We start from the raw sequence: 24,058 nt of genomic DNA, 5'->3' as shown, positions 1-24,058 counted from the left end.
CCGAGAAACATAACAAAATTTAAACACATGACAAAATCATGAAGTAGGGCTCCTTTATTTGACTGGCATCATGCATTACAAGTGAAATCAAGGAGAAACAAGAAAGTATTTACACTATTTACATGGAATGAAGCCTGCAGTTTACACTGGGGTGAGGAATCCAATCTCTGTTTCTTCGTCCCCCAAAGGCACCTTTTCTGGAGAGGGTGTATTAGAGTGCTGCAGCTGCCCTCCATCATTGTCACCACCTGCTCCTGGAGATTCTGTTATGTTAAAAAAAACTGAGCAATCTTTGAAATATGATGGAGGTGGTGAAACAGTTCTATAGTACATAGGTCTATGACCAAAACAAGTGAACTCTCAATACTGCGATAGTGCAGAGTGCATATCATATGTACATTAAAAACTGTACAGTGCTGCACAGAAGTCTAACTAATTCAAATATATATATAATGTTAAAATAACGATTTTTGTTCGATGATTAGATATACAGAAGGCAGATATACAGAAATGCAAGACTGCAGAATATAAAGCAGGATTTTATCCATTCATTTAAAATAAACACTTTGGCATAAGCCCCCAAAATAAAAGAGTCATTAAAGCTTGCTTAGAAAATCCACAACCCATTTGTAAATCCTTCTAAAAACATGTATATTTATCCCCGATTTAATATATTGCTTAATACGAAAGGCAACTGCGCAAGACCTTTTACAGAACCTATCTCAAAAACAACAGCTGAGATGTATAAATCCTTTAGAAATTTTTGCCTTATTCCCAAGAGTTTTTCAAGGCAAACATTGAAAGAGAACATCTAAGAAGCACCTTTGAGACCGAAACAAGAAATGGAATGGGTTAGTCTGCTCGCCAAGGCATGGACTATAAATGGACTTCAATAAGTGCCTTGAATTATCCTGTTCCAATAGCCTCGTTGCTGTTTAACAATTACAGACAGCACAGGTCCTGGGAGAATGCCTTTGTTTTCACATATTAGGTGCTTCCCAGTTACAAATTAATACCCTAATTTATGTTGCACCTATCAAACACAATCCAGCAAATCAGAACTTCAGATAAATATGCAAATAGTTACAGATTAGCCCTCTTTAGTTTGAAAAGCTGTGAACAGAAAAATAGCACTTCTGGTATCATCACTGCATAAAAACCTCATTTGTTTTGTTTACAAAACCATGGAAACATTATTCCAAAAATTACAGTAAGTCAGAGAAACAAGAAATGGACCTACTGAATTTATGCATGGTTAACAGCTTATACCTACAATATGTTATAGAAATTTTTATCATTTCTGTAGGTAAACAGAAGGAAAATATTAAATGATGTTACTAAGCAGTATGGGGGCACAATTTGCATCACATTCTTCTGAGTTCATGCAAAAGGGTTGCAGAAGTTAAGGCTAACAGGAGCTCTTCACATTGTGAAACCAGTGCTTTTCAGATTTGTCAAGGTTCCATGCTATTTAAAACACAGCAGCACGGTGATTGACTCTGCAAAAATACGTTTGGAAGTACACTATTCTCAATTAAAAATAAAAACATTTTCTTCAACCTGTACATTTCTGGGTAATCGTGGGAAGCCACATCTAAGATGTTCCTAATGTTAAACTGATTTGTACCCAGTTACCTCAAAAAAGGTGGAACTCTCAAACATTGCAAATATTGAATTAGATAAAGTGCAATAATGTAAAGAGATTGTCCCACAACCTTATTAATTTTGAGTTTTCCAAACACAGTAGAAGAAAATGGAGGTACAGATAGGAACAAGTGAATGAAATTATTTTGGTTGTCTGTTTAAAAAGTAGAGATTCTTTTTCCAAAATTTAGTTTTGGATCAGAAACACTTATTACTCTGCTGATCAGATCACATCTTCTTTATGTCAATATTTGATCAAGGTCAAACATTTGTAAGTTAAAACCCTTTCTTAAGAAAGAGTCTGAGCCAGAGATTTCAGTCACTCTTGGGAGTCAAGTTAGAGTTTCTCTTTCTCTCTCTCATGGGCTTCCTGGAGGTGTGGCGAATCCAGAGCTCTCACTGTCACTGCTGGATGGTGATCGCGGAGCACTCTCAATCGGACTCTTTGTGTTGCGAAATTTATTCAACAATGTTGTATTAAAGGCAGATGCAGGAGAACACATTTCCCCTTCCTGTGCTTGCTGGCTTTTAGGGACTTTGGATGGTGTTCCACCTGGAGATCTACAAAAAGAGCAGGTAGGAGATTGCTCTTTAGTACAAACATAAGCATTTTATCATTTTTGTTACTAAAGAATGACATTAAAATGTTAACTTTGTGAGATCAACAGGCAGGTTAACCAATGGTGTTAAGTGGAGTTTAATTGGTTAATTTTCCAATATATAACAAAATGAATTTACTGCGAGATTAAAGAAAGTTTTACAGAAGCTGGAAATCAATGAAAGCAAAGTGCTGGAGACACTCAGCAGGCCCCACAACATTGCTGGAGAGAGAAACAGAGTTAACATTTGGTGTCCTGTAAGTCTTCTTCAGAACTCAAGTCATATTCAATTTGCAATGTTAACTATGTTTCCATCTCCACAGATGCTACCAGACCTGAGTTTCATCAGCACTTCTGTTTTTTTTTTAATGCTAGAGCACTTCATTTTAGAAATTAAATGCACAATCTTGATAGTGATATGCAGTACTGTTGGTATAATGTAGTAGGAACTGAAGCAAAAGGTGATTAATTGGCGGTGTTGCAGATGGAGTGTTCCACATTAAAGCAGACTCTTTGAACTGTGTCTTATGTACATTGAGATCAATGTTAAGCAATTCTTACAACTGAAAAGATAAAACTATCAAATACTAAACACTGGTTTAAGATTATGTCACAAAAGTGCATACTCAATCAACCTGCAAATGTTCCTCATTTTCATCAAGAATAACCAATAATCACAAACCTAAATGAAAGTATTAAGATCTAGTTTTGTTAACAGCAAACAACTTTGAAATTACAGAAAATTGTGCAGCATTTAAGCATTGGGAATGATCTGACAACCCACTGTGCATGATGCTTGTTTACTTAGGTGGAAGTGTTCATTTAAACCATAACGTACAGCAGCAGAATTGGGCCATTTGGCCCATCGAGTCTACTCTGCCATTCAACCATGGCTGATATATTTCTCAACCCCATTCACCTCCTCCTCCAAATAAGCCTCGATCCACTTACCAAATAAGTACCTACCTACCCTTGTCTTAAATAGTGATTTGGCCTACGCAGCCCTCTGTGGCAATGAGTTCCACAGATTCACCACCCTCGGGCTGAAGAAATTCCTCCTCATTACAGTTCTAAAGGGACACCCTTTCACTTTGAAGCAATGCCCTCAGATCCTAGTCTCTCCCTACTAGTGCAAACATCTTCACGTTCGTGCTATCCAGGCCTCTCATTATTCTGTAAGTTTCAATCAGATTCCCCCTCATCCTTCTAAATTCAGCTAAGACCCAGGAGTCCTCAACTGCTTTTCATGACAAGCCCTTCATCTCCAGGATCATTCTTGTAGTTCTGCTTTGGATCCCCTCCAATGCCAGCACATCCTTCCTTGGCTATGGAGCCCAAAACTGCTCAATATTCCAAATAAGGTCTAAGCTTATACAGCCTCAGCATTAAATCTCTGCTCTTGTATTCTAGCACTCATGAAATGAATGCTAATGTTTGCCTTCCTGACTGCCAAATGAACCTGCATGTTAACCTTAAGGGAATCCTGAACTAGGACTCCCAAGTCCCTGTGTTTCTAATTTCCGAAGCCTTTCTCCACTTAGAAAATAGACTATGCCTCTATTCTTCCTTCCAAAAGTGTGTGTAACTTTCGACTTTCCCACATTGTATTCCACCTGCCACTTCTTTGCCCACCCTCCTATCCTATACATGTTTCTGTCGCCTCCCTGTTTCCTCAACACTAATCTGCTCCTCTACTTATCTTTAAGTCATCTACAAACGTAGCAACAATGCCCTCAGTTTCTTCATCTAGATCATTAATGTACAATGTGAATAGTTGTGGTCCCAGCACAAACTCTACTCGTCAGTGACTGCCATCCTGAAAAAGACCCTTTCCCTACTCTGCCAGACAGCCAATCCTCTATCCATGCTAATACCGTACCTTTAACACCATGGGCTCTTATCTTACTTAGGCTCACGTAGCATCTTGCCAAAGGCCTCTGGAAATCCAAATAGATTACATCCACTGGCTCTCCTTTGTCTAACGTGCTCGTTATCTCCTCAAAGAATTCTAACAGATTTGTCAGGCATGACCTCCCTTTAACAAAGTTGTGCTGATTCAGTCCTATTTTGTCATGCTGTAATCTCATCCTCAATGACCTCTAAAATCTTACCAATGACTGAGGTCAAGTGACTGGCGTAGGTTTCCTGTCTTCTACCTCCCTCCCTTCTTAAACTGGAGCATTATATTATGTTTGATGTTACCCGACTCCATTTATTACTTTCTCAAACAATTTAGCTTTATTTGTATCTTTCCTAATCTTTGTGACCTTCTCCTTTGAAATGAACTCTGGTTCACATCAGAAACAAAAAACAACAAACATCTCTCTGTGGAGACAAACAGCATAGTGATGTACAAGAATTTAGTCCTTTCTACATAGTAGATAAAATGGAGATGTAAGTATCAAGCATACAGCATTGGGAATGCCCTGAAAATCTCTGGGATTTTTTCCTGAGAAACGACTTCTGAAAATACCTTCTCAGAATCATTAATTAGAAAAACAGTAAAAACTGTCAGATCACTTCTGCAGGTAGACACTTTAACAAAGCTTTTGACATACCGATGGACGCCTGTTGAACGAAGTCTCTTGAAATGGTTTGCAGACAGCAGTTCAGAGTGGATATTTTGGATGGATTCAGTGCTGTTGTCATTCTCAGGAGCTCTCAGATCTGCAATACTAGATACACATCACTTATAAGGAAATTCATGAAGAGATTAAAAGCAGATCGTGAATGAAAGAAGTGAGATTGAATTCATTTCCAAAATCTAGATTTAGGATTTTTTGTTTTGTACACGAGAGTGGTACCTTTCCTACTTAGACTACCAGTGTCTGTAGCAAGAATTTCCAGACTTGCCAGACACAAGAGTAAAGTTTCTTCAACAATGTGTGTGTTAGCCCAAATGAAAATGAACGAACATTTTGTGCTGCACTTCCTTCGCCCTCCAATGAATTTCTATCCAGTACTCCTGCTCAGTTAAAGTCTTAATCATCCTTATTATGTGAACTTAGACCTCATTATGGCAGTGAGAATTTTAGTCTGTTACATTGTGGAACTGCCTCTATTTATTATCAATGGTAAATTCCAGAAGAAAATTTTTTGTGATCTCACTAGAAAAACCAAATCAAGAAGCAGATTAATATAACCTTTAAATGCATTAGAGTTCATATCACACTGTGGCCTAAGAGTCCATTTTGAAGCAGTAACTAATATATAGAATGTACAGTAACAAGTGGTATACATATTTAGGCAAACACATCAGTTCTTTTTTAAATTCATTCATGGGATGAGGCTATGCTAGCACTGATTGCCCAGAGTGCAGTTAAGAGTCAATTACATTGCTGGGAGTCTAGAGTTTAGACCAGGTAAGGATGGCAGTTTCCCTCCCTAAAGGGCCTGATAATCAACGGATTCATGGTCATTAGACTCTTAATTCCAGACTTTTTATTGAATTCAAATTTCACCAATTGCCATGATGAGATTTGATACCTGCTCCCCAGAACAGAGTAACAGTCCAGCGATAGTGCACTCTATTCTGATATAACACGATAGTTGCATTCCCGTGCAATCTCTCATTATAAGAAAATCGCACAGTAGCTGTGCCATTTAAACTAATGGGGCTGGAATTAAGTTCTAACCAATACAAGTAAGAAAACACCGCGTTCTACAAATAATGGTCGAAATTCTTCAATCACGCTAAAGCTAATTTGCGTTGAAGAAACACTCGTTATAGCAGAACTCACTAGGCTATTGCCTCGCTATATACTATATTCTTCCTTCTATCCTTTTTTCCCGGTTAACACTGGAACGTTTGATCTCAAATAAGTTGACATGCTTGCAAAGTAGATCTAACCACATGTAACCACACCCTCAAATATTTTCAAGGAGTTTTGTCCTTCTATTTTTGGATACTACTTATTCAGACTGTTGAATACTTAATACAATGTTTTAAAACCACAGAGCAAAAAAGAAACTGAATCTATTTTCCTTTCTGTAACCTTCCTAAAATCCTTTCACTAAAACAACCACCTTATTGCCCATTGAACCCAAAATAGAGTACCAAGATGTCTTAGTACGAGTAACTTGATATCTGGAAAATATGGAGATAATAAATGCTGCACATAGTTGTCAATGCCGTGTGGAGCACACCTATACAGTTCACAAACTGTAAGGCGTTTGGCTTCCTTTTACCTCACAACTTTGTATACCAAGCTCCCTCCTACTTTCCATTTGATGATATCTTCTTTCTCCATCACCAGCAGCACCCACAACCTTACTGTCACACCCAGTTGAGATTATAAGGAAGTAGGATCCAGGGTGCAGCTCTCAGTCAAAAATGCTAGATGCCCGCATTTATTACACAACAAACTAACATATCTAACCACCAGGCAGACTGAGCAGGATTGAGAAATGCTATCAAAAGTCAGGATTACATTCTAAATTTTAAACAGTATGCTTCAAATTTTAAAAATCCCATCTCACCTTTTACAGCGTCGGTTGAGCCTGGCCAGTCCATAGCTCTCCAACAGAGCTGGAGTTGCCAAAACCTTTGCTTCACTCTGCAAGATAGAATACAGACCTTAAATTTCCATTACTCCAGTCAGCTGCATCATTCCCTATGTTACAACAGTGACTACACTTTCAAAAATACTTTGTGCGTTTGTAAAGTGCACAGAGGTTTACTGAAGTTGTAAGAGAGGTTATCCAGAGGCAATTCTTTCTTATCTTTTATACGTGAAAAACCCAGACCTTCCTTTCTCCATCTGAATTTGTACGCTGTTCTCCCTTGCACCTTTCATTCGGTGATATTTTCTTTCTGAAGCTGAGCAGTCAGCAGTGCCCACAAACAAGCAGGTATCCAGCTTATCCTCTAGCCACACTTCCTTTGAAGCTGATTACTTACTGTGTGAAGATTCGACTCATCTTTCAGAGGAGTTTTAAGTGCTGGATTACTGGGACCTGGAAGAGGTGGTGGTGGTGGTGGTGGTGGTGGTGGTGGAGGTGGAGGTGGTGGTGGAATGGCAGTGACTGAAGGTAGTGTAGAATCTTCACTGGTAGAAACCTCACCCTGCCCCCTCCGTCTCTTTTCAGCTAGTCGCTTGGAGGTCCTTTGTGCACTTCCTTTTGCCTCTAGAAAGCACAAATGTAACAAAGAACACTAAATCTTAAATGAACCATGTTATGTGAGCAGCTTGATTTCCATAGAACACAAACTGAAACCAGCACAGCAATGGACTATTTCTTTCCCCAGAATCTCACATCATACAAGTTACGAAAGTCAGATTTAATCGTGACAAAATTCTTCTAAATTCTTGCCAAATGCTGAAGGTCATTACATATTTTTAAGGTAGATGTAGATAGATTCTTGAACAACTATGGAGTCAATAATTATTGGGAGAAGTGGAGTTGAGGCTTCAACAAATCAATCAGAATCGTATTGAATGGCAAAGCAGACTAAAAGGGTGGAATTGCTTACTCCTGCTCCTAATTAGTATACTCATTTGTAATGGCTACTTTTTTTATGTTTCAGAAGATATGCCAAGGTACTATAAAAAGCTAAGAAAAAATGAAATTAAGTCTGTACTAGCAGCATATCATACCAGGAAACTACACATTTTGGTGACTAATTATCTTAGTACAACCCTTGTTAATGTCCAATGGCAAAAAAATGTTTCAAACTGCATCAACACTGAAGCCAATTTATGATATTGCAAGCTACAAAACTCTGCATTTTGGAAATGTGTTCAAGTTGGAACAAGCCAAGTTTGAAATAGTGCAGGCTGTTAAACTAGTGTACTAGTTGAAGAAGTGTTTCAATATTTCTTTTGTTTGCATTCCCTGCAGTGCAGAGCAAAAGAAGATTCAAAACCTGGCAAATCCACTAATAACAGCAAGTGATATGATATATCCAACCTCGCCTAGCTCCTTTATCACTATCAGCACCAACCCCACCACTTTGCAATTAGCAAATGACACACTCACCAAGAGGCAAGCAAGAAATCTCTTCCCAAATACAACATCTCTCCAAAATGCAATAATTTAATTGAGATTGAGGGAAGAGAACACAGTTACAATAGGTGTAATATAACATATAGCCAAGAATGCTTAAAATAATCATCACATGGAATAGGATTTTCTACTTTACTGCACTCTCACTCACAAACCTATCAAATCATCTTGAACTGGAGGTAAGATTAACTAAAAGAGTAAGATTTGACACTGGACACAGTTCAAATTTAACATTTATTCAAAGGCAAAAAGAAAATTGTTTTCCATCTTTTTACAACTCTTCTGTCATTCATAACTCCTCCAGTGACATCTTTGGTTTCATTTGTACCATTACCACTCATTTAGCCTGTACGATTAACCTTCTGTTATTTAACCTATTTTCTTCTCTTCATCCATTCAGACCTTCCTTTTACTGTTCTGCTTCCACCCTCTTCCTAACCTTTCCAAGTTCTAATGAAGAAGTTGGAAAAAGAGCGAGTCAAACAATCAGGGCAGGCAGGAACAAAGCAGAGAACAAGGTAGGACTGATAAAGTAAACTGCATTACTTCAATGCAGGAAGCTTAACAGGGAAGGCAGATGAACGCAGGGCATGGTTAGGAACATGGGACTGGGATATCATAGCAATTACAAAGACGTAGCTCAGGAATTGTCAGCTTAATGTTCCAGGATACAAATGCTATGGGGGTTGGGGAGGAGGTGCTGAGAGCAAGGGGAGTGGCGTTTTTGATAAAAAGATAACATTACAGCTGTACTTAGGGAAGATATTCCTCAGAATACATCCAGGGAAGATATTTTGGAACTGAGAAATAAGAAAGGGATGATCACTTTATTGGGATTGTATAATAGATCCCTAAATAGTCAGCGGAAAATTGAGAAACAAATTTGTAAGGAGATCTCAGTTATCTGTAAGAATAATAGGGTGGTTATGGTAGGGGATTTTAACTTCCCAAACATGGACTGGGACTGCCATAGTGTTAAGGGTTTAGATGGAGAGGAATTTGTTAAGTTTGTACAAGAACATTTTCTGATTCAGCATGTGGATGTACGTAATAGAGAAAGTGCAAAACCTGACCTACGCTTGGGAAATAAGGCAGGGCAGGTGACTGAGGTGTCAGTGGGGGAGAACTTTACGGCTGGCGACCATAATTCTATTAGCTTTAAAATAGTGATGGTAAAGGATAGACCCAGATCTAAAAGTTGAAGTTCTTAATTGGAGGAAGGACAATTTTGACGGTATTAGGCACGTAATGGGACGGCTGGAAAATGGGAAGCCTTCATAAATGAGATAACAAGATTCCAGAGACAGTTTATTCCTGTTGGGGTGATAGGAAAGGCTGGTAGGTGTAGGGAATGTTGGATGACTAGAGAAATTGAGGTTTTTGTTAAGAAAAAGCAAGCATGTGTCAGGTAGAGATAGGATAGATCGAGTGAATCCTTAGAAGAGTATAAAGGCAGGAAGAGTATACTTAAGAGGGAAATCAGGAGGGCAAAAAGGGAATATGAGATAACTTTAGCAAATAGAATCAAGGAGAATCCAAAGGTATTTACAAATACATTAAGGACAAAAGGGTAACAAGGGAGAGAACAGGGCCCCTCAAAAATCAAGCAAGGCAGCCTATTGTGTAGCCACAGGAGATGGGGCAGACACTAAACAAGTATTTTGCATCAGTGTTTACTGTGAAGGAGGACATGGACAATATAAAATGTGTAGAAACAGATGCTGACATCTGAAAAATGTCCATATTACAGAAGTGGTGTTGCTGGATGTCTTGAAATGCATAAAAGTGGATAAATCCCCAGGACCTAATCAGGTGTACCCTAGAACTCAGTGGGAAGCTAGGGAAGTGATTGCTGGGCCTTTTCTGAGATATTTGGATCATTGATAGTCACAGGTGAGGTGCCAGAAGACTGGAGGTTGGCTAACGTGGTGCCACTATTTAAGAAAGGTGGTAAGGAAAAGTCAGGGAACTATAGATTGGTGAGTCTGACATTGGTGGCGGGCAAGTTGTTGGGGAATCCTGAGGGACAGGATGGGCATGTATTTGGAAAGACAAGGACTGATTAGGGATAGTCAACATGGTTTTGTCTCATGAACTTGATTGAGTTTTTAAGAGGCAGAGCAGTGGACATGATCTATACGGAGTTCAGTAAGGCATTCGATAAGGTTCCTCATGGTAGCATGGTTAGCAAGGTTAGATCTCATGGAATATAGGAAGAATTGGGCATTTGGATACAGAACTGGCTCAAAGGTTGAAGTCAGAGGGTGGTGGTGGAGGGTTACTTTTCAGACTGGAAGCCTGTGACCAGTAGTGTGCCACAAGGATCGGTGCTGCGTCCACTGCTTTTCATCATTTAGATTTGAATGTGAGCATAGGGGGTATTGTTAGTAAGTTTGCAGATGATATCAAAATTGGAGGTGTAGTGGACAGCAAAGAAGATTACCTGAGAGTACAATGGGATCTTGATCAGGTAGGCCAATGGGCTGGGGAGTGGCAGATGGAGTTTAATCTAGATAAATGTGAGGTGCTGCATTTTGGAAAGGCAAATCAGAGCAGGACTTATATACTTAATGGTAAGGTCCTAGGGAGTGTGGCTGAACAAAGAGACCTTGGAGTGCAGGTTCACAGTTCCTTTAAAGTGGAGTCACAGGTAGAAGGCATTTGGTGTGCTTTCCTTTAATGTCACAGCACTGATTATTAGAGTTGGGAGGTCATACTGCAGCTGTACAGGACATTGGTTCGGCCACTTTTGAAATTTTGCACGCAATTCTGGTCTCCTTCCTGTCCAAAGGATGTTGTGAAACTTGAAAGGGTTCAGAAAAGATTTACAAGGATGTTGCCAGGGTTGGAGGATTTGAGCTATAGAGAGAGGCTGAACAGACTGGGGCTGTTTTCCCTGGATCATTGGAGGATGAGGGGTGAACTCAGAGGTTTATAAAATCATGAGGGGCATGGATAAGATAAATAGACAAGGTCTTTTCCCTGGGGTGGGGGAGTCCAGAAGAGAGGGCATAAGTTTAGGGCGAGAGGGTAAACATTTTCACACAGAGGGTGGCGCGTGTATAGAATGAGCTGCCAGAGGAAGTGGCAGAGGCTGGTACAATATAACATTTAAAAGGCATCTGGATGGGTACATGAACAGGAAGGGTTTAGAGGGATACGGGTCAAGTGCTGGCAAATGGGACTAGATTAGGTTAGGATATCTGGTTGGCATGGATGAGTTGGACCAAAGGGTGATTTCCATGCTGTACATCTCTATGACTCCATATCTCAAAACCTCAATTGTTTTTCTCTCTCCAATAGATGCTTCAAAATCTGCTGCATGTCTCAACAGTTTTGTTTTTTTACTGGTTCAAAATTGCACTAAGGTATACAAAGTTAAGCAGTGCCTCTCTGAGAAAACTGCCACTGCGTCAAATCATTGCAAGGATGTGGCCATATATAAACAGCTTGCTCCCCATACGCATGTCATCTACAATCAGCTTTAGCCCAGATGGGACTACAGGAATGTTCCTCTGCTTCAAAGGGAGACAAGTGATTAACATATAAGAGGCACCATGCTGCTTCAAGCCTAATGACCAATGTCTCTCCTGCTCTCATGAATTTGGTTAACAGGTTTGGAATGGGATTTGGGCAACATCAAGAAAGCTCCTTCCAGGGTCTACAAATCCTGCTCAGAAAAAGTGGCACTATCCATTAAGCCAAAAGACCTGCTCAAATTGATATGGACTGTACAAATATTCAATAAAAACATGACTATATATACCCATTCAGAAAATCATTCTAAATATTGCTCTACTCACTTCTAAACTGAAAACCAGCGCTGTTGTGACAAATATCCCACACCTCTGCATTCTGGATATCTGTCTGGACCAAACAGCTGCATGCTTGGTCCACAAAAGAATACCTTCTGGGTAATATTGCAGTCCAAGATAACCTACAGCATGCTAACTCAGCTGTGCTCCCACATTCACAAATTCCTCATTACCACATACAGTAGTTGGATCGCACAGTTAGAACTTGTCGATTTCAAATGAACAAGTAACAAGGCGAAATGTCAAATGCAAGAGAAACCACTCACACCACCTCAAAACACACAGCAGTTGCCTCATAATTGCCTATCCAACTCCTCATTCAACCAGCACCTTTGGGTCTGTTTTAAAAATGGTGGTCTTACCACAAGCATACACGTGAACTTTTCTCATCTCGTCCTTCATGTTTTGGAGTCTTTCTTGTAATTCATCCAATCCAACAGCATTGCAGCGGTTCAGCCGACCATCTACAGCTGTGAAAAATTTAGCCTGCAAAGATAATGCTCATATGTACCAAACATTGTCTTGACCAGACTCAAAATTTGGTGCTTTTAGGTTACAGTTTAGCTTTTATTTTTGACACATCGACACACAAAGGGAGCAGCTAAATTTTATGCAATAATGTCAAACAAATCTGGACTCAACATCTGGCTTTGACAGCACCTCAGCAAACCCTTATTCTTAAAATGTTCTTTTATATATGTAATCGTGCTCTCATATCAGCTGCTTCCCTAGTCCACAGCTCCACCTAACAGTAAATAGCATAAACTGCAAGAACAGGGAAGGAAGCTACTGATAACATCTAGCCCTACAAACGTCTTGCGTTTTCTAGCAATTCATCCCACTTCTAAGTAATCTGAAATAGGTGACTGTGTTCTTGCAATTGGCTGCTACACATCGATCAGTGTTGCATGAAATAACTTGACTCACCACTGTCAGCAAAATCAACCAAAATTGAAGACCGGATAAAACACCTTGCATTTTGGTAAAAGATGAATCATCGAATCCCTACAGTGTGGAAACAGGCCCTTCGGCCCAACAAGTCCACACCAACTCTATGACGAGTGTCCCACCCAGTCCCATTCCCTTATCCTATTACTCTACATTTCCCCTAATGCACCTAACCTGCACATCCCTGAACACTATGTGAAATTGAGCATAGCCAATTTACCTAACCTGCACACCTTTGGACTATCGGAGGAAACTGGAACACCCAGAGGAAACCCATGCAGACATGGGGAGAATATGCAAACTCCACAATCGCCCGAGGCTAGAATTGATTCCGGGTCCTTGGTGCTGTGAGGCAGCAGTGCTAACCACTGAGCCACCGTGCCACCTAGTTTGTAGGCTTATAGTACCTTAATAAAGGATTTCAACCCAGCTTTTTCAAGTTCAGCCTGTTTTCGTTTGCGCACCACTCTCTCACACTGTGATGGGTTCTGATCCATAGTGCGAAATAAGTCCTGCAGTGCTTTTTCTGTATAGGTCAGGGCTTCGGACTCAAATTCTTCTTTGGTTAAGCGTCTACAGAACATCTTGCTCAGAGGATATTCTTGATCAAATTCCTCTAGCGTTTCCATCTCAACTCTGGATCAGGAAAACAAACATGATTTACTTATCAATTTATTTTAGTCGAGCACAGATACACATTTCTCTTTTATAGGATATCGTTTGGCCAGATAATAAAATTGAGAAGCATGCCAACACATTAGACTAGAACAGATTTTGTTGTAGTGGGGTGGGGGCTGGAGACAGTATGGGCAAAGATTCACCATTCTTTATACATTGAGTGAAATTACTCCCACAAATTGCAGAACTCTGACCTTTACGTGTGAAACCGTCATTCAGATGAAACTGGCAAAATGTGTCTCATTGTTTGCTGGTACAAAGCAAGTCTCAGAGCATTTATAAAGGGGAATAGGGACTGCTGTGTGGTCAGTAATGGAACAAACAGAAGAGCTTTTATACAGAAAATAAGGGGATTCAGAGGAGACCAAGGCAAAGTCAAGGATAGACATCCGGGAAGTTTCTGAAGGCGAAAATCAAAAGCTATTTTGGAAGAAAATTTGAAAGGGAACATGGTGGCTGAAAGATCAATCGCCAACTGAGGGGCAAAGAAACAACCATCAAAAGAACTGAAGGTATAGATTTCAACTTGTGGCCAGAAAAAAAAGTGCCATCAGATCTGAGGGGCAACGTGATGGAAGCTTGTACATATGAGTGACAGGTTAGCAGGTCTTTTGTGTGGGCAAGCCCTTGGGTAACAGGTTCTTGATTAGTTGGAATTATGAACAAATTTGATCTAAGTTGAAGACAATATAGGTGGATGGAATGCAGGCAGAGAGAGGGTGGAAACTTTATACAATGTAATTTATTGAAGTTATTCCAAGTTGTTAACAGAGTGATAATCAAAACACTTATGCTGGACTGCACAATTTGATTTACCAATGCCAAAAAAAGGTGGAACAATAAACTTTATGTTGTAGACTGAATTCCCTTGACTAGGAAAATAGTAATTGAGATTTCAAATTAAACTAAACATGCCTGAGCAATGCATACTTGGGAGCACACAGGGTTACCAGTAATAAACCATGACATTGTTTGCAAGACATAAAATATCACAACAATTCAAAATGATGAGAACATATATTCATGAAGTTGCAAAGTTTAATTTTAAAACTGTAGAAGGATGGGATTTAAAATTAAAATTAAGATTAAAAACGTTTAACCGGGATTGTATGTTGACAAATTCAGGTTTATAATGCAGGCTTTGCAAATGCTGGAGGTACTTCAGAATCTCAAGAGAGATCTTGGATAGAATTAACAGTCAAGAAAACAAAAGGCACCTGGAAGGCAGTTCTGATGGCTATGACCTCTGAAGGCTGACTGGTGGCGCATTAGAAGAGGCAATCTGAAATGGGAAGATTAGCTGGCAAGAGAAAACGTACTGTCAATGAATCTAGCATCTCTTTAACTTACCGTCTGCCTCTGCAACATAGAAACCAATCAAGAGTGGACTCCTGGGTCACACAGTGATGGTTAACACAGATATGACCACCATGACTCAAAAGCATAATCTTACAAAATGGAAGACACCAGCAACTACATACCCTTTATACTGAGAACGAACTAAACAGACATCAGTGAGATGAAATACCTTCCATCACTGCCAGCTAATGTCAAATAAGGATTCTGACTCATTATCAGATTCACCTTGCTGCTAACCCAGGCTTCCTCCAGAAGGACGACAGGAAAAATAAGACTGCAAGATTACTTGAAAGTTTTCAAGAGCAATTTCTTTCCTGGAGCAGCAAAATCAGTAGTCAAGTTCTTTTTCAGTGTTTCTATTTGGGATACACTGCATATAGTTTCTGTAAATATTTTAAAAAGGAGAGTTAACAATGTAAGCTTTGGTGCTATAGAAAGTCAGACTAGAGAATTAATAATGGAAAATATCTGCCTTCACTATAGAGGATACAAGTAACATCTCAGAAGCAGCAATAAATCAGGAAATGGAAGGGAATGAAGAATATAGATAAATCACAATCATCAGAGAAGTGATACTGAGTAAATTATTGGGACTGTGGGCATGTATGTGCTCAGGTTCTGATGGTCTTTACTCTAGGATTTTAAAAGAATTAGCTAGCAGGATAGTTTATGTGTTCATTTTCATTATTCAAAACTCCCTTGATTCAAGGACAGTCCCACTAGTTTGAAAGAGTGAACGTAACTCCTTTATTCAAAAAAGGAGGGTGACAGAAAGCAGGAAACTACAGGCCAGTTAGTATAACGTCTGTCATCAAGAGAATGTTAGAAATTGTTATTAAATAAGTTATAGCAGAGCACTTGGAAAGCTTAAAGATATTTAGGCAAAATCGACATGGTTTTGTGAAAGGGAAGTACTGCTTCACCAATGTATTGGAGTTCTCTGAAGTTGTAACAAGTGCTGTGGATAACAGAGAACTAGAGGATGTAAGGTACTTCGATTTCTCGAAAGCATTTAATCAGGTGCTGCAACAAAAGTGATCATAGAAAATCAAAGCTCACGCTGTTGGTAGTAACAAGTGACATGAAAAGAAATTTGCCATGCCAACAGGAAGCAGAGAATAGCTGCAAATGGATCTTTTTCAGGTTGGGAAGATGTAGCAAGTGATGTGCCAAAAGAATGATCTCAACTGTTTACAATTTATACAAGTTATTTAGAGGAAGGTATAAATGGTATGGTACCAAATGTTCTCAAAATTCGCTGAGGTATGGTACCAAATTTTCTAACAATACAAAGATAGGTAGGAAACCAAATTTCAGACTAAAGGAGTTAGAGAAAGATATTGATATGTTAAGTGACCAGGTAAAGATGTAGCAAATGGAGAATAATGTGGGAAAACATGAAATAGTTTATTTTGACAGAAAGAATTTAAAAGATTAGCTAAACAGCGAGAGATTGCAGAGCGATCTTGGTGCCTGTATGCATGGAATCATACAGCTCAGAAATAGATCTTTCGGTCCAATTCCTCCATGCTGACCAGACTTTCCAATCTGACAGAGTGCCATTTGCCAGCATTTGGTCCATATCCCTCTGAACCGTTCATGTACCCAACCCAGATGCCTTTTAAATGTTGTAATTGTTCCTGTCTCCTCTGGCAGTATGTTCCAATATACACACGATTCTCTGCATGAAAAAGTTGCCCCTCTGGTCCCATTTAAACTTTCCTCTCTCACCTTAAACATATGCCCTCTAGTTTTGGATTCCCTTACTCTGGGGAAAAGACTTTGGCTATTCACCCCATCCATGATTTTGTAAACTTCTGTAAGGTCACCCCTTAGCCTCTGATGCTCCAAGGTAAAAAAAAGTGCCACAGCCTAGTTAGTCTCACCTTATTGCTCAAACTCTCCAATCCCAGCAACAGCCTTGTAAATCTTTTCTGAACCTTTCAAGTTTCACAACATCTTTCCTGTAATAGGGAGACCAGAATTGAATGCTGAATTCTAAAAGTGGCCTCATCGATGTCTTGTACAGCTGCAACATGCATGAATCGGAAAAAGCTAATGCGTAGGTCCAGCAAGCAATTACAAAAGTTAATACAATATCATTATTTATCATGGGAGAACTGGATACAAAAACAGGGAGGTTATGCTTCAGTTAGATAGGTATCTGGTAAAACCACATCTGAAGTACTCGGCACAGTATTGGTCTGGTTATTTATGGAAGAACATAAATGCAGAGCAGACAATTCAGACGACTATGACACCTGGCACAGGAGAGTTGTTTACAAGAAAAGGTTGGATAAGTTAGGCTTGCATCCACTGAAGTTTAGAAGAACAAGTGGTGATTTGATCAAAACATAGAAAATCCTTAAGTCTTGACAGAGCAGATGCTTCCTCTTATGGCAGGGTGGGGAGCAGTCACTTTTTAAAAAATAAATAGGAGTGACCGATTTAAAACAGAAATTAGGTGCTCTTTAAAATTTCTTTCAGAGGATTGAGTTTTTGAAAATTTCTTCCTGAAAAGCAGAATTTTGAATATTTTAAGGCTGAGATAAATTAATTTTTGACAAGAAAGGGGCTGAAAGGATTTTGGGGTAAACGGGAAGGTGGATTTGCGGCTACAAGCAGATCAATCATGATCTTTGAAGAGAAATCAGAGTTAACGTTTCGGGGCTGGTGGTCCTTACTCAGAACCGGACCCGAAACGTTAATTCTAATTTCTCCGCACAGATGCTGTCTGACCTGTTGAGCTTTTCCAGCTGTTTCTCGTTTACACCGTCCGCAGTTCTTTCGGTTTCAATCATGACCTTATTGGTCTGCATGTGTGATAACGCTGTACTGTATATGCTCTTGCAGATATTTCAATTATGAAGCTTTGCTGCGTCAGTACACAGCAGGCCACAGATAAATATATCACAGCTCAAACAGTGGCGTTCTCAGTCATCCTGAGGATAGTATTCGGATTATATTTCTGGAGCACACAGGCACTTTCTCTGCTGTGGTGATAAAACACAGCAAAGCGGCTCCTATCACAACCGCGCCCGACCAAACAGCAAGTCAGGGGCCTGATCGGCAGCAGCTTCACCCTGACCCTGACCCTGACCCCGCCCAGGACAGGTCCGGTCATCACCTCAACAGAGAGCGACAAGGCCCCGGGCTCTCCTCCCGCTCGGACAGGGCCCCGGCCTCTCCTCCCGCTCGGACAAGGCCCCGGGCCTTTCTCCCAGTCGGACGTTCTCGAACCTTTTTCCGTTTTCTTCAAAGCCCCAGAATCAAATCTCCCTCCTCGCACAACAAACCAATAGGATGTGACTAGAAAACCGACGGACCAATCATATTTGGACAGAAACACACCCACCAATAGAAAAACGGTTTGTGGTGAGGTCCTCAGTGCGGGGCGTGGTCCACACAGGCCGGCCATCTTGGTAAGGTCAGGCTGCCCCGCCCCCCCCTCTCGCATAGTGGTCACTGCCTGTAAACATTAAGTTAAAAATCACACGGCACCAGGTTAGAGCGAGTTTAGAGAAGATTTGTAGCTCAGGTTGAGGTTCTGGAGGTCGGTTTGCTCGCTGAGCTGGAAGGTTCGTTTTCACACAACAGCAGGTTTTTAGTCCAAGAGGTTTATTTGGAAGCACTCGCTTTCGGAGCGCTGCTCCTCATAAACCTGTTGGACTATAAACTGGTGTTGAGAGATTTTTTAACTTGGTACACTCAGGCCCAACACCAGCATCTCCAAATCACTGGACCATTAACAGTCTCTCTCTGTACAGATGGTGCTAGACCGATGTATCACATCAGCGTATGTCCTATGATCCTGCCCCACCAGCTACCTCACGAGGAGCAACGCTCCGAAGTCCAACATGTTTATTTGGCTTATGAGTTGGAGATGCCGGTGTTGGACTGGGATGTACAAAGTTAAAAATCACACAACACCAGCTTATAGTCCAACAGGTTTAATTGGAAGCGCACAAACGTTCGGAGCATCGCTCCTTCATCGGGTGGTAGTGGAGGGCTCAACCTTAACAGAATTTATAGCAAAAATTTACAAAAGTTGCATTTTCGGGTTAGCTGTTAACAATGGTGATAGCTAACCCGCGAATGCAACTTTTTAAAAAAAGGTTTTGTAATTTACACATGAAAGAAGTGAAACTATCAAGGTATTCTAACAGGTGAAAGGCTTAACAGACAATCAATTTTTCAATGTATAATTTCAGTTACATCACACTAAATTTTTGCTATAAATTCTGTGTTATGGTTGAGCCCTTCACTACCATCCAATGAAGGAGCAAAGTTAGCGTGCTTCCAATTAAACCTGTTGTTGTGATTTTTAACTCTGTTGGATTATAACCTGGTGTCGTGAGATTTTTAACATTAAACAAATGAGCATTACCACCTAGTCTCCCCTCCTCCCCCATATTTTTTAAACATCAATCACCCAATACTTTCAAATGCTTTAATTGAATCGGTTTCTACTAGATATCCATGTAGAGCTGCTCATACTCTTAATAATGGTCTGATTACTGCGAGTATTTTTTCTCATACCACCCTTATTTTGCAAATCAGTTTAAGTGTGTGCTAATTATTTAATCCTTTTAAAAATGTGAACAGTTCCCCGTTATCTACTCTATACAGCCCCACTCAGGATTTGAAAACCTCCGTCTAGCTTTATCTCCAAGGAGTCCCAATTCCTTCAATCTATCCTAGAACCATTCATGTAAGTTGCTTCTGCACTCTCTCCAAAGCATTCACATCTTTCCTAAAACGTGATCTAACAAATTTACAAGATCCGCACTGCACCCCCCACCCCCGTTCCTCATGTACTCTGCTCCTATTAATAAGGCTGAGAATACTGTATGCTGTACTTAGTCCTCCACCTGTACCACCACCTTCAATGATATATTCACCAGCAAGTGGGTCTCCCTGCTCCTGCACCCCCACCAGAATTGTATCCCCTATTTTGTATTTTCCTTCAATTTTCTTCTTACCAAAATGCATAATCTCACTTTCCTGCGTTAAAACTCATTTGCCACTTATCCACCAACTTGTCTATGACCTTTCCAGTTCTATACTGTCCTCTTCACAGTAGTGTCAGGAATAGTAGCAGAAGACTGGAGGATAGCAAATGTTGTCCCCTTCTTCAAGAAGGAGTAGAGACCACCCTGTTAATCATAGACCAGTGAGCTTTGCCTTGGTTGTGGGTAAAGTATTGGAAAAGATATGAGAGATAGGATTTATAATCATCTAGAAAGGAATAAGTTGATTAGGTATAGTCAACACGGTTTTGTGAAGGGTTGATCGTGCCTCACAAACCTTCTTGAGTTCTTTGAGAAGGTGACCAAATAGGTGGATGAGGGTAAAGTGGTTGATGTGGTATATATGGATTTCAGTAAGTTGTTTGATAAAGTTCCCTACGGTAGGGTATTACACAAAATACAGAGGCATGGGATTGAGGGTGATTTAGCGATTTGAATCAAATTGGCTAGCTGAAAGAAAACAGAGGGTGGTGGTTTATGGGAAACGTTCAGCCTGGAGTTCAGTAACTTGTGGTGTATTGCAAGGATCTGCTTTGGGGACACTGCCATTTGTCATTTTCATAAATGACTTGGATGAGGGTGTAGAAGAATGGATTAGTAAATTTACAGATGACACAAAGGTCATTAGAGTTGTGGATAGTGTTGAAGGATGTTGGAGGTTACAGAGGGACACAGATAAGCTGCAGACCTGTGCTGAGAGGTGGCAAATGGAGTTTAATGTGGAAAAGTGTGAGATGATTCACTTTGGAAGGAGCAATAGGAATAAAGAGTACTGGGCTAATGATAAGATTCTTGGTAGTGTCCATGCACATAGATCCCAGAAAGTTGCCACCCAGGTTGATAGGGTTGTCAAGGCGGCATACGGTGTGTTTGCTTTTATTGGTAGAGGGGTTGAGTTTCAGAGCCACCAGGTCATGCTGCAGCTGTACAAAACACTGGAAGCTTTGGGAAGGATTTAGAGGAGATTTACTATGATGTTGTCTGGTATGGAGAGAAAATCTTAAGAAGAAAGGCTTAGGGACTTGAGGCTGTTTTCGTTAGAGAGAAGGTCGAGAGGTTACTTAATTGAGACATACAAGATAATCAGACGGTTAGATAGGGTGGATTGAGAGAGCCTTTTTTCTTGGATGGTGATGGCTAGCATGAGGAGACATAGCTATAAATTGAGGGGTGATAGATATAGGACAGATGTCAGAAGTAGTTTCTTTACTCAGTAGTAGGGGCGTGGATTGTACTACCTGCAACAGTCATAGACTTGCCAACTTTAAGGGCATTTAAATGATCATTGGATAAACATATGGATGAAAATGGAATAGTGTAGGAGATACGCTGCAGTTTGGTTCCACAGGCTGGTGCAACATTGAGGGCCAAAGGGCCTGTACTGCACTGTAATGTTCTATGTATAGAATTCTTCCAGTTTCATGTTGTCTGAAATTTCGTATTTGTGGCCTGCACATCAATATCTAGATAATTACTTTTGAAATGCAGTTACCTGTACTGTAACACAGCCAGACTAAACACAAAATGGTTCCACAAACATAAATGGAACAATTTTTGGATTACTGTTAATTAGGATGAATGTTTCCATGTTTACACTTTAAATATCTTCAATCCCTATTGAGTACCGTCAATAGATGCTCATGTGTTTTTTCCTCAAAAGGTCACAATACATATCTTCAATAAGTTATTTCCAAACAGCAGAGTAATCTGCCGATTGCTTTTTTCCCCATAAATTACCAATGAACTTCAACAATTTGTACCAGAATTTAAAGACAGTGATTTGATTCTGTTGCTCCTTTAACTGGAATTGAAATGCCAACATCTACATCTGTGCCAAGCAATGCTGTTTGTGACTTCTTATTCAAACCATAAGCATGCCACTATGAAATATTACTTTTGAATTTGTTGCCATTCAGGACATATGCTTGTCCTATTAAAAGGTAAAGTTGCCATAGTCCCAGAGGACCATAGGAATGCTTCTCTCATTAGAAAGCGATAACTAGTGGTGATTTAACCTGAAATGTTACATGCCTCAGGTGAAGGGAGTGGTTAAGCAGGACCTCTAGTGCTGTGGGAATTGAACCTATGCTGTTAGCATCATTCTATATCTAAACTAGCCATCCAGCCAACTGATGGCAGCAGTCCAAGTGGTGCAGGTTCACATCACCTGAAGCACAACACTGAACCTTGTATACAGATCCAAATCTGCTGGAATTTGGAACTTGTAAATCCCATAATTTCAAATGGAGAAATTATTGTGTTTACTGTTTTATATTCCTTCCACTCACCTGTCTCCTTCATGGATTCCTGTCTCTGATAAAACTAATGATTTATGATACACCATCTATGCCACACATTAGCAATGTTGCAACCCCTGCTTTGGAATGCTAGTGATGGTAGTATTGTTGTTTCAATAGGGAATTTCCGAAGTGTTGTAAATTAACAGGTAGACATTAGTACTGTAAATTCAGACACTTAATATATTGACTTGTAATGTTACAAATCTTCAGGGTTCTATGTTGGTTTGAAGTAATCCTTTGACACTTTAGTTTGACTACCTTTTTAAATTGGGAGAAAGTGAGGACTGCAGATGCTGGAGATCAGAGCTGAAAAATGTGTTACTGGAAAAGTGCAGGTCAGTCAGCATCCAAGGAGCAGGAGAATTGATGTTTCTGAATTCCTGAAGGGCTTATGCCCGAAATGTCGATTCTCCTGCTCCTTGGATGCTGCCTGACCTGCTGCGCTTTTCCAGCAACACATTTTTCAGCTACCTTTTTAAATTGTACAGTTTGAAGATATGTTTGCTGAGCATCACAATTAACAGTCAAAACAGGCTGTGAACTTTCACAGCAATTGTCAAGATGAAAGTTTGTCAATTTCAAAGTAACCTTTTTAAAAAAATTACACGGTGTAATTTTTTTTGTCAATAAGGGCAGAAGGTTTGAACTCAGCAGCTTGAGCTTAATATGACACCATACATTTAAAAAGAACTATCATGAATTTCAATTAGACTCAGGTTTGCAATTGCAATTACATTGGTCTATTAACCACATCTGTAGGCTACAACACTATTTTAAAAATATTATTTTACTGAAAGTGTGCTAGGAATTACTCTAACATGTTCTTAATTGCTTTGGTACCATAGAAGTAGGTAAACAGGGTTTGTGTAAAATGCTTACAAGTTGTACTATTGATAAGGGGATATTACATAGTTTGTAAAGTTGCTCTCTATCTTAAAGGATGCGTTATTTGTTCACAATAGAATATAACTCGTGGGCCAATAAAAACTGAGATGGACATTTGTCTCAGCCTATATAACTCATTTAACAGAGGTAGAATGACATTACTTGACCTTCATCCATAAACAATGAAAGGGGTCACTTCAGATCATCTTCTTATTAAATAATGAGAGTCAGAATTAAGGATAGAAGTTTATATCTTAAGCTTCACTGGCACATTTTCACCATTGCTGATGTGCTGTACATTTTCTATTATATAATTGGCAACATTCAAGTATTCATGAGGCCTTGACTGATGGTAATCTCACGCAAAGGCTTCACCTCTTTTTGTTAAGTATATATGACATTTTGCTTAGTAAACTCTACTTCAGTCACAAATACTAGTTGTTCATTCCTTGTTCAGTCACACACAACTGAGGATCCCATTGTTATAAATTATCAATTTATAATCTAGATATTTGAAATAAAAGGGTTTCTACCTGAAAATGTGCAGAGTATTCCTGTCCTCTGTCATTGTCATCTGTTTCCATGTGACAGCAATCCAGGATAATTCAACCTTATTTCTTCACACTGTTTTGGAAAGAACCTAGCTTCTGCATGGTCTATATCTCAAAAGGTACAGCTGACACAAGACCATATGGAGAATCATAACTGTAGACTAAACATCATTGCAATAAAAGCATGTGTATTTTTGCCTCAAATTATTGGCTAATCTTTTGTTCTATTCATTGCTTCATAAA

General features: G+C 39.7%; 1 protein-coding gene across 1 annotated transcript; it reads right to left on the bottom strand.

Moving 5' to 3' along the window:
* Nucleotides 1-39: 39 nt before the first annotated feature.
* Nucleotides 40-24,014, bottom strand: LOC122562801 (uncharacterized). The gene is made up of 7 exons (XM_088000168.1): nucleotides 23,798-24,014; nucleotides 13,420-13,648; nucleotides 12,427-12,550; nucleotides 7,144-7,370; nucleotides 6,723-6,799; nucleotides 4,802-4,918; nucleotides 40-2,205 (listed from the first exon to the last, which is right to left on the bottom strand). Exons 1-7 carry the CDS (start codon nucleotides 23,836-23,838, stop codon nucleotides 2,004-2,006), a joined length of 1,017 nt encoding a protein of 338 aa, XP_087856294.1. The 5' UTR covers nucleotides 23,839-24,014; the 3' UTR covers nucleotides 40-2,003.
* Between the last annotated feature and the right edge of the window lie 44 nt (nucleotides 24,015-24,058).

Source organism: Chiloscyllium plagiosum, unplaced genomic scaffold (assembly GCF_037043375.1).
Source record: "Chiloscyllium plagiosum isolate Xiang-an unplaced genomic scaffold, Cpla_swu_hap1 HiC_scaffold_24, whole genome shotgun sequence".
NCBI lineage: Eukaryota > Metazoa > Chordata > Chondrichthyes > Orectolobiformes > Hemiscylliidae > Chiloscyllium > Chiloscyllium plagiosum.
The sequence above is the reverse complement of the archived record's forward strand: the minus strand, read 5'-3'. Positions and strand labels throughout refer to the sequence as shown.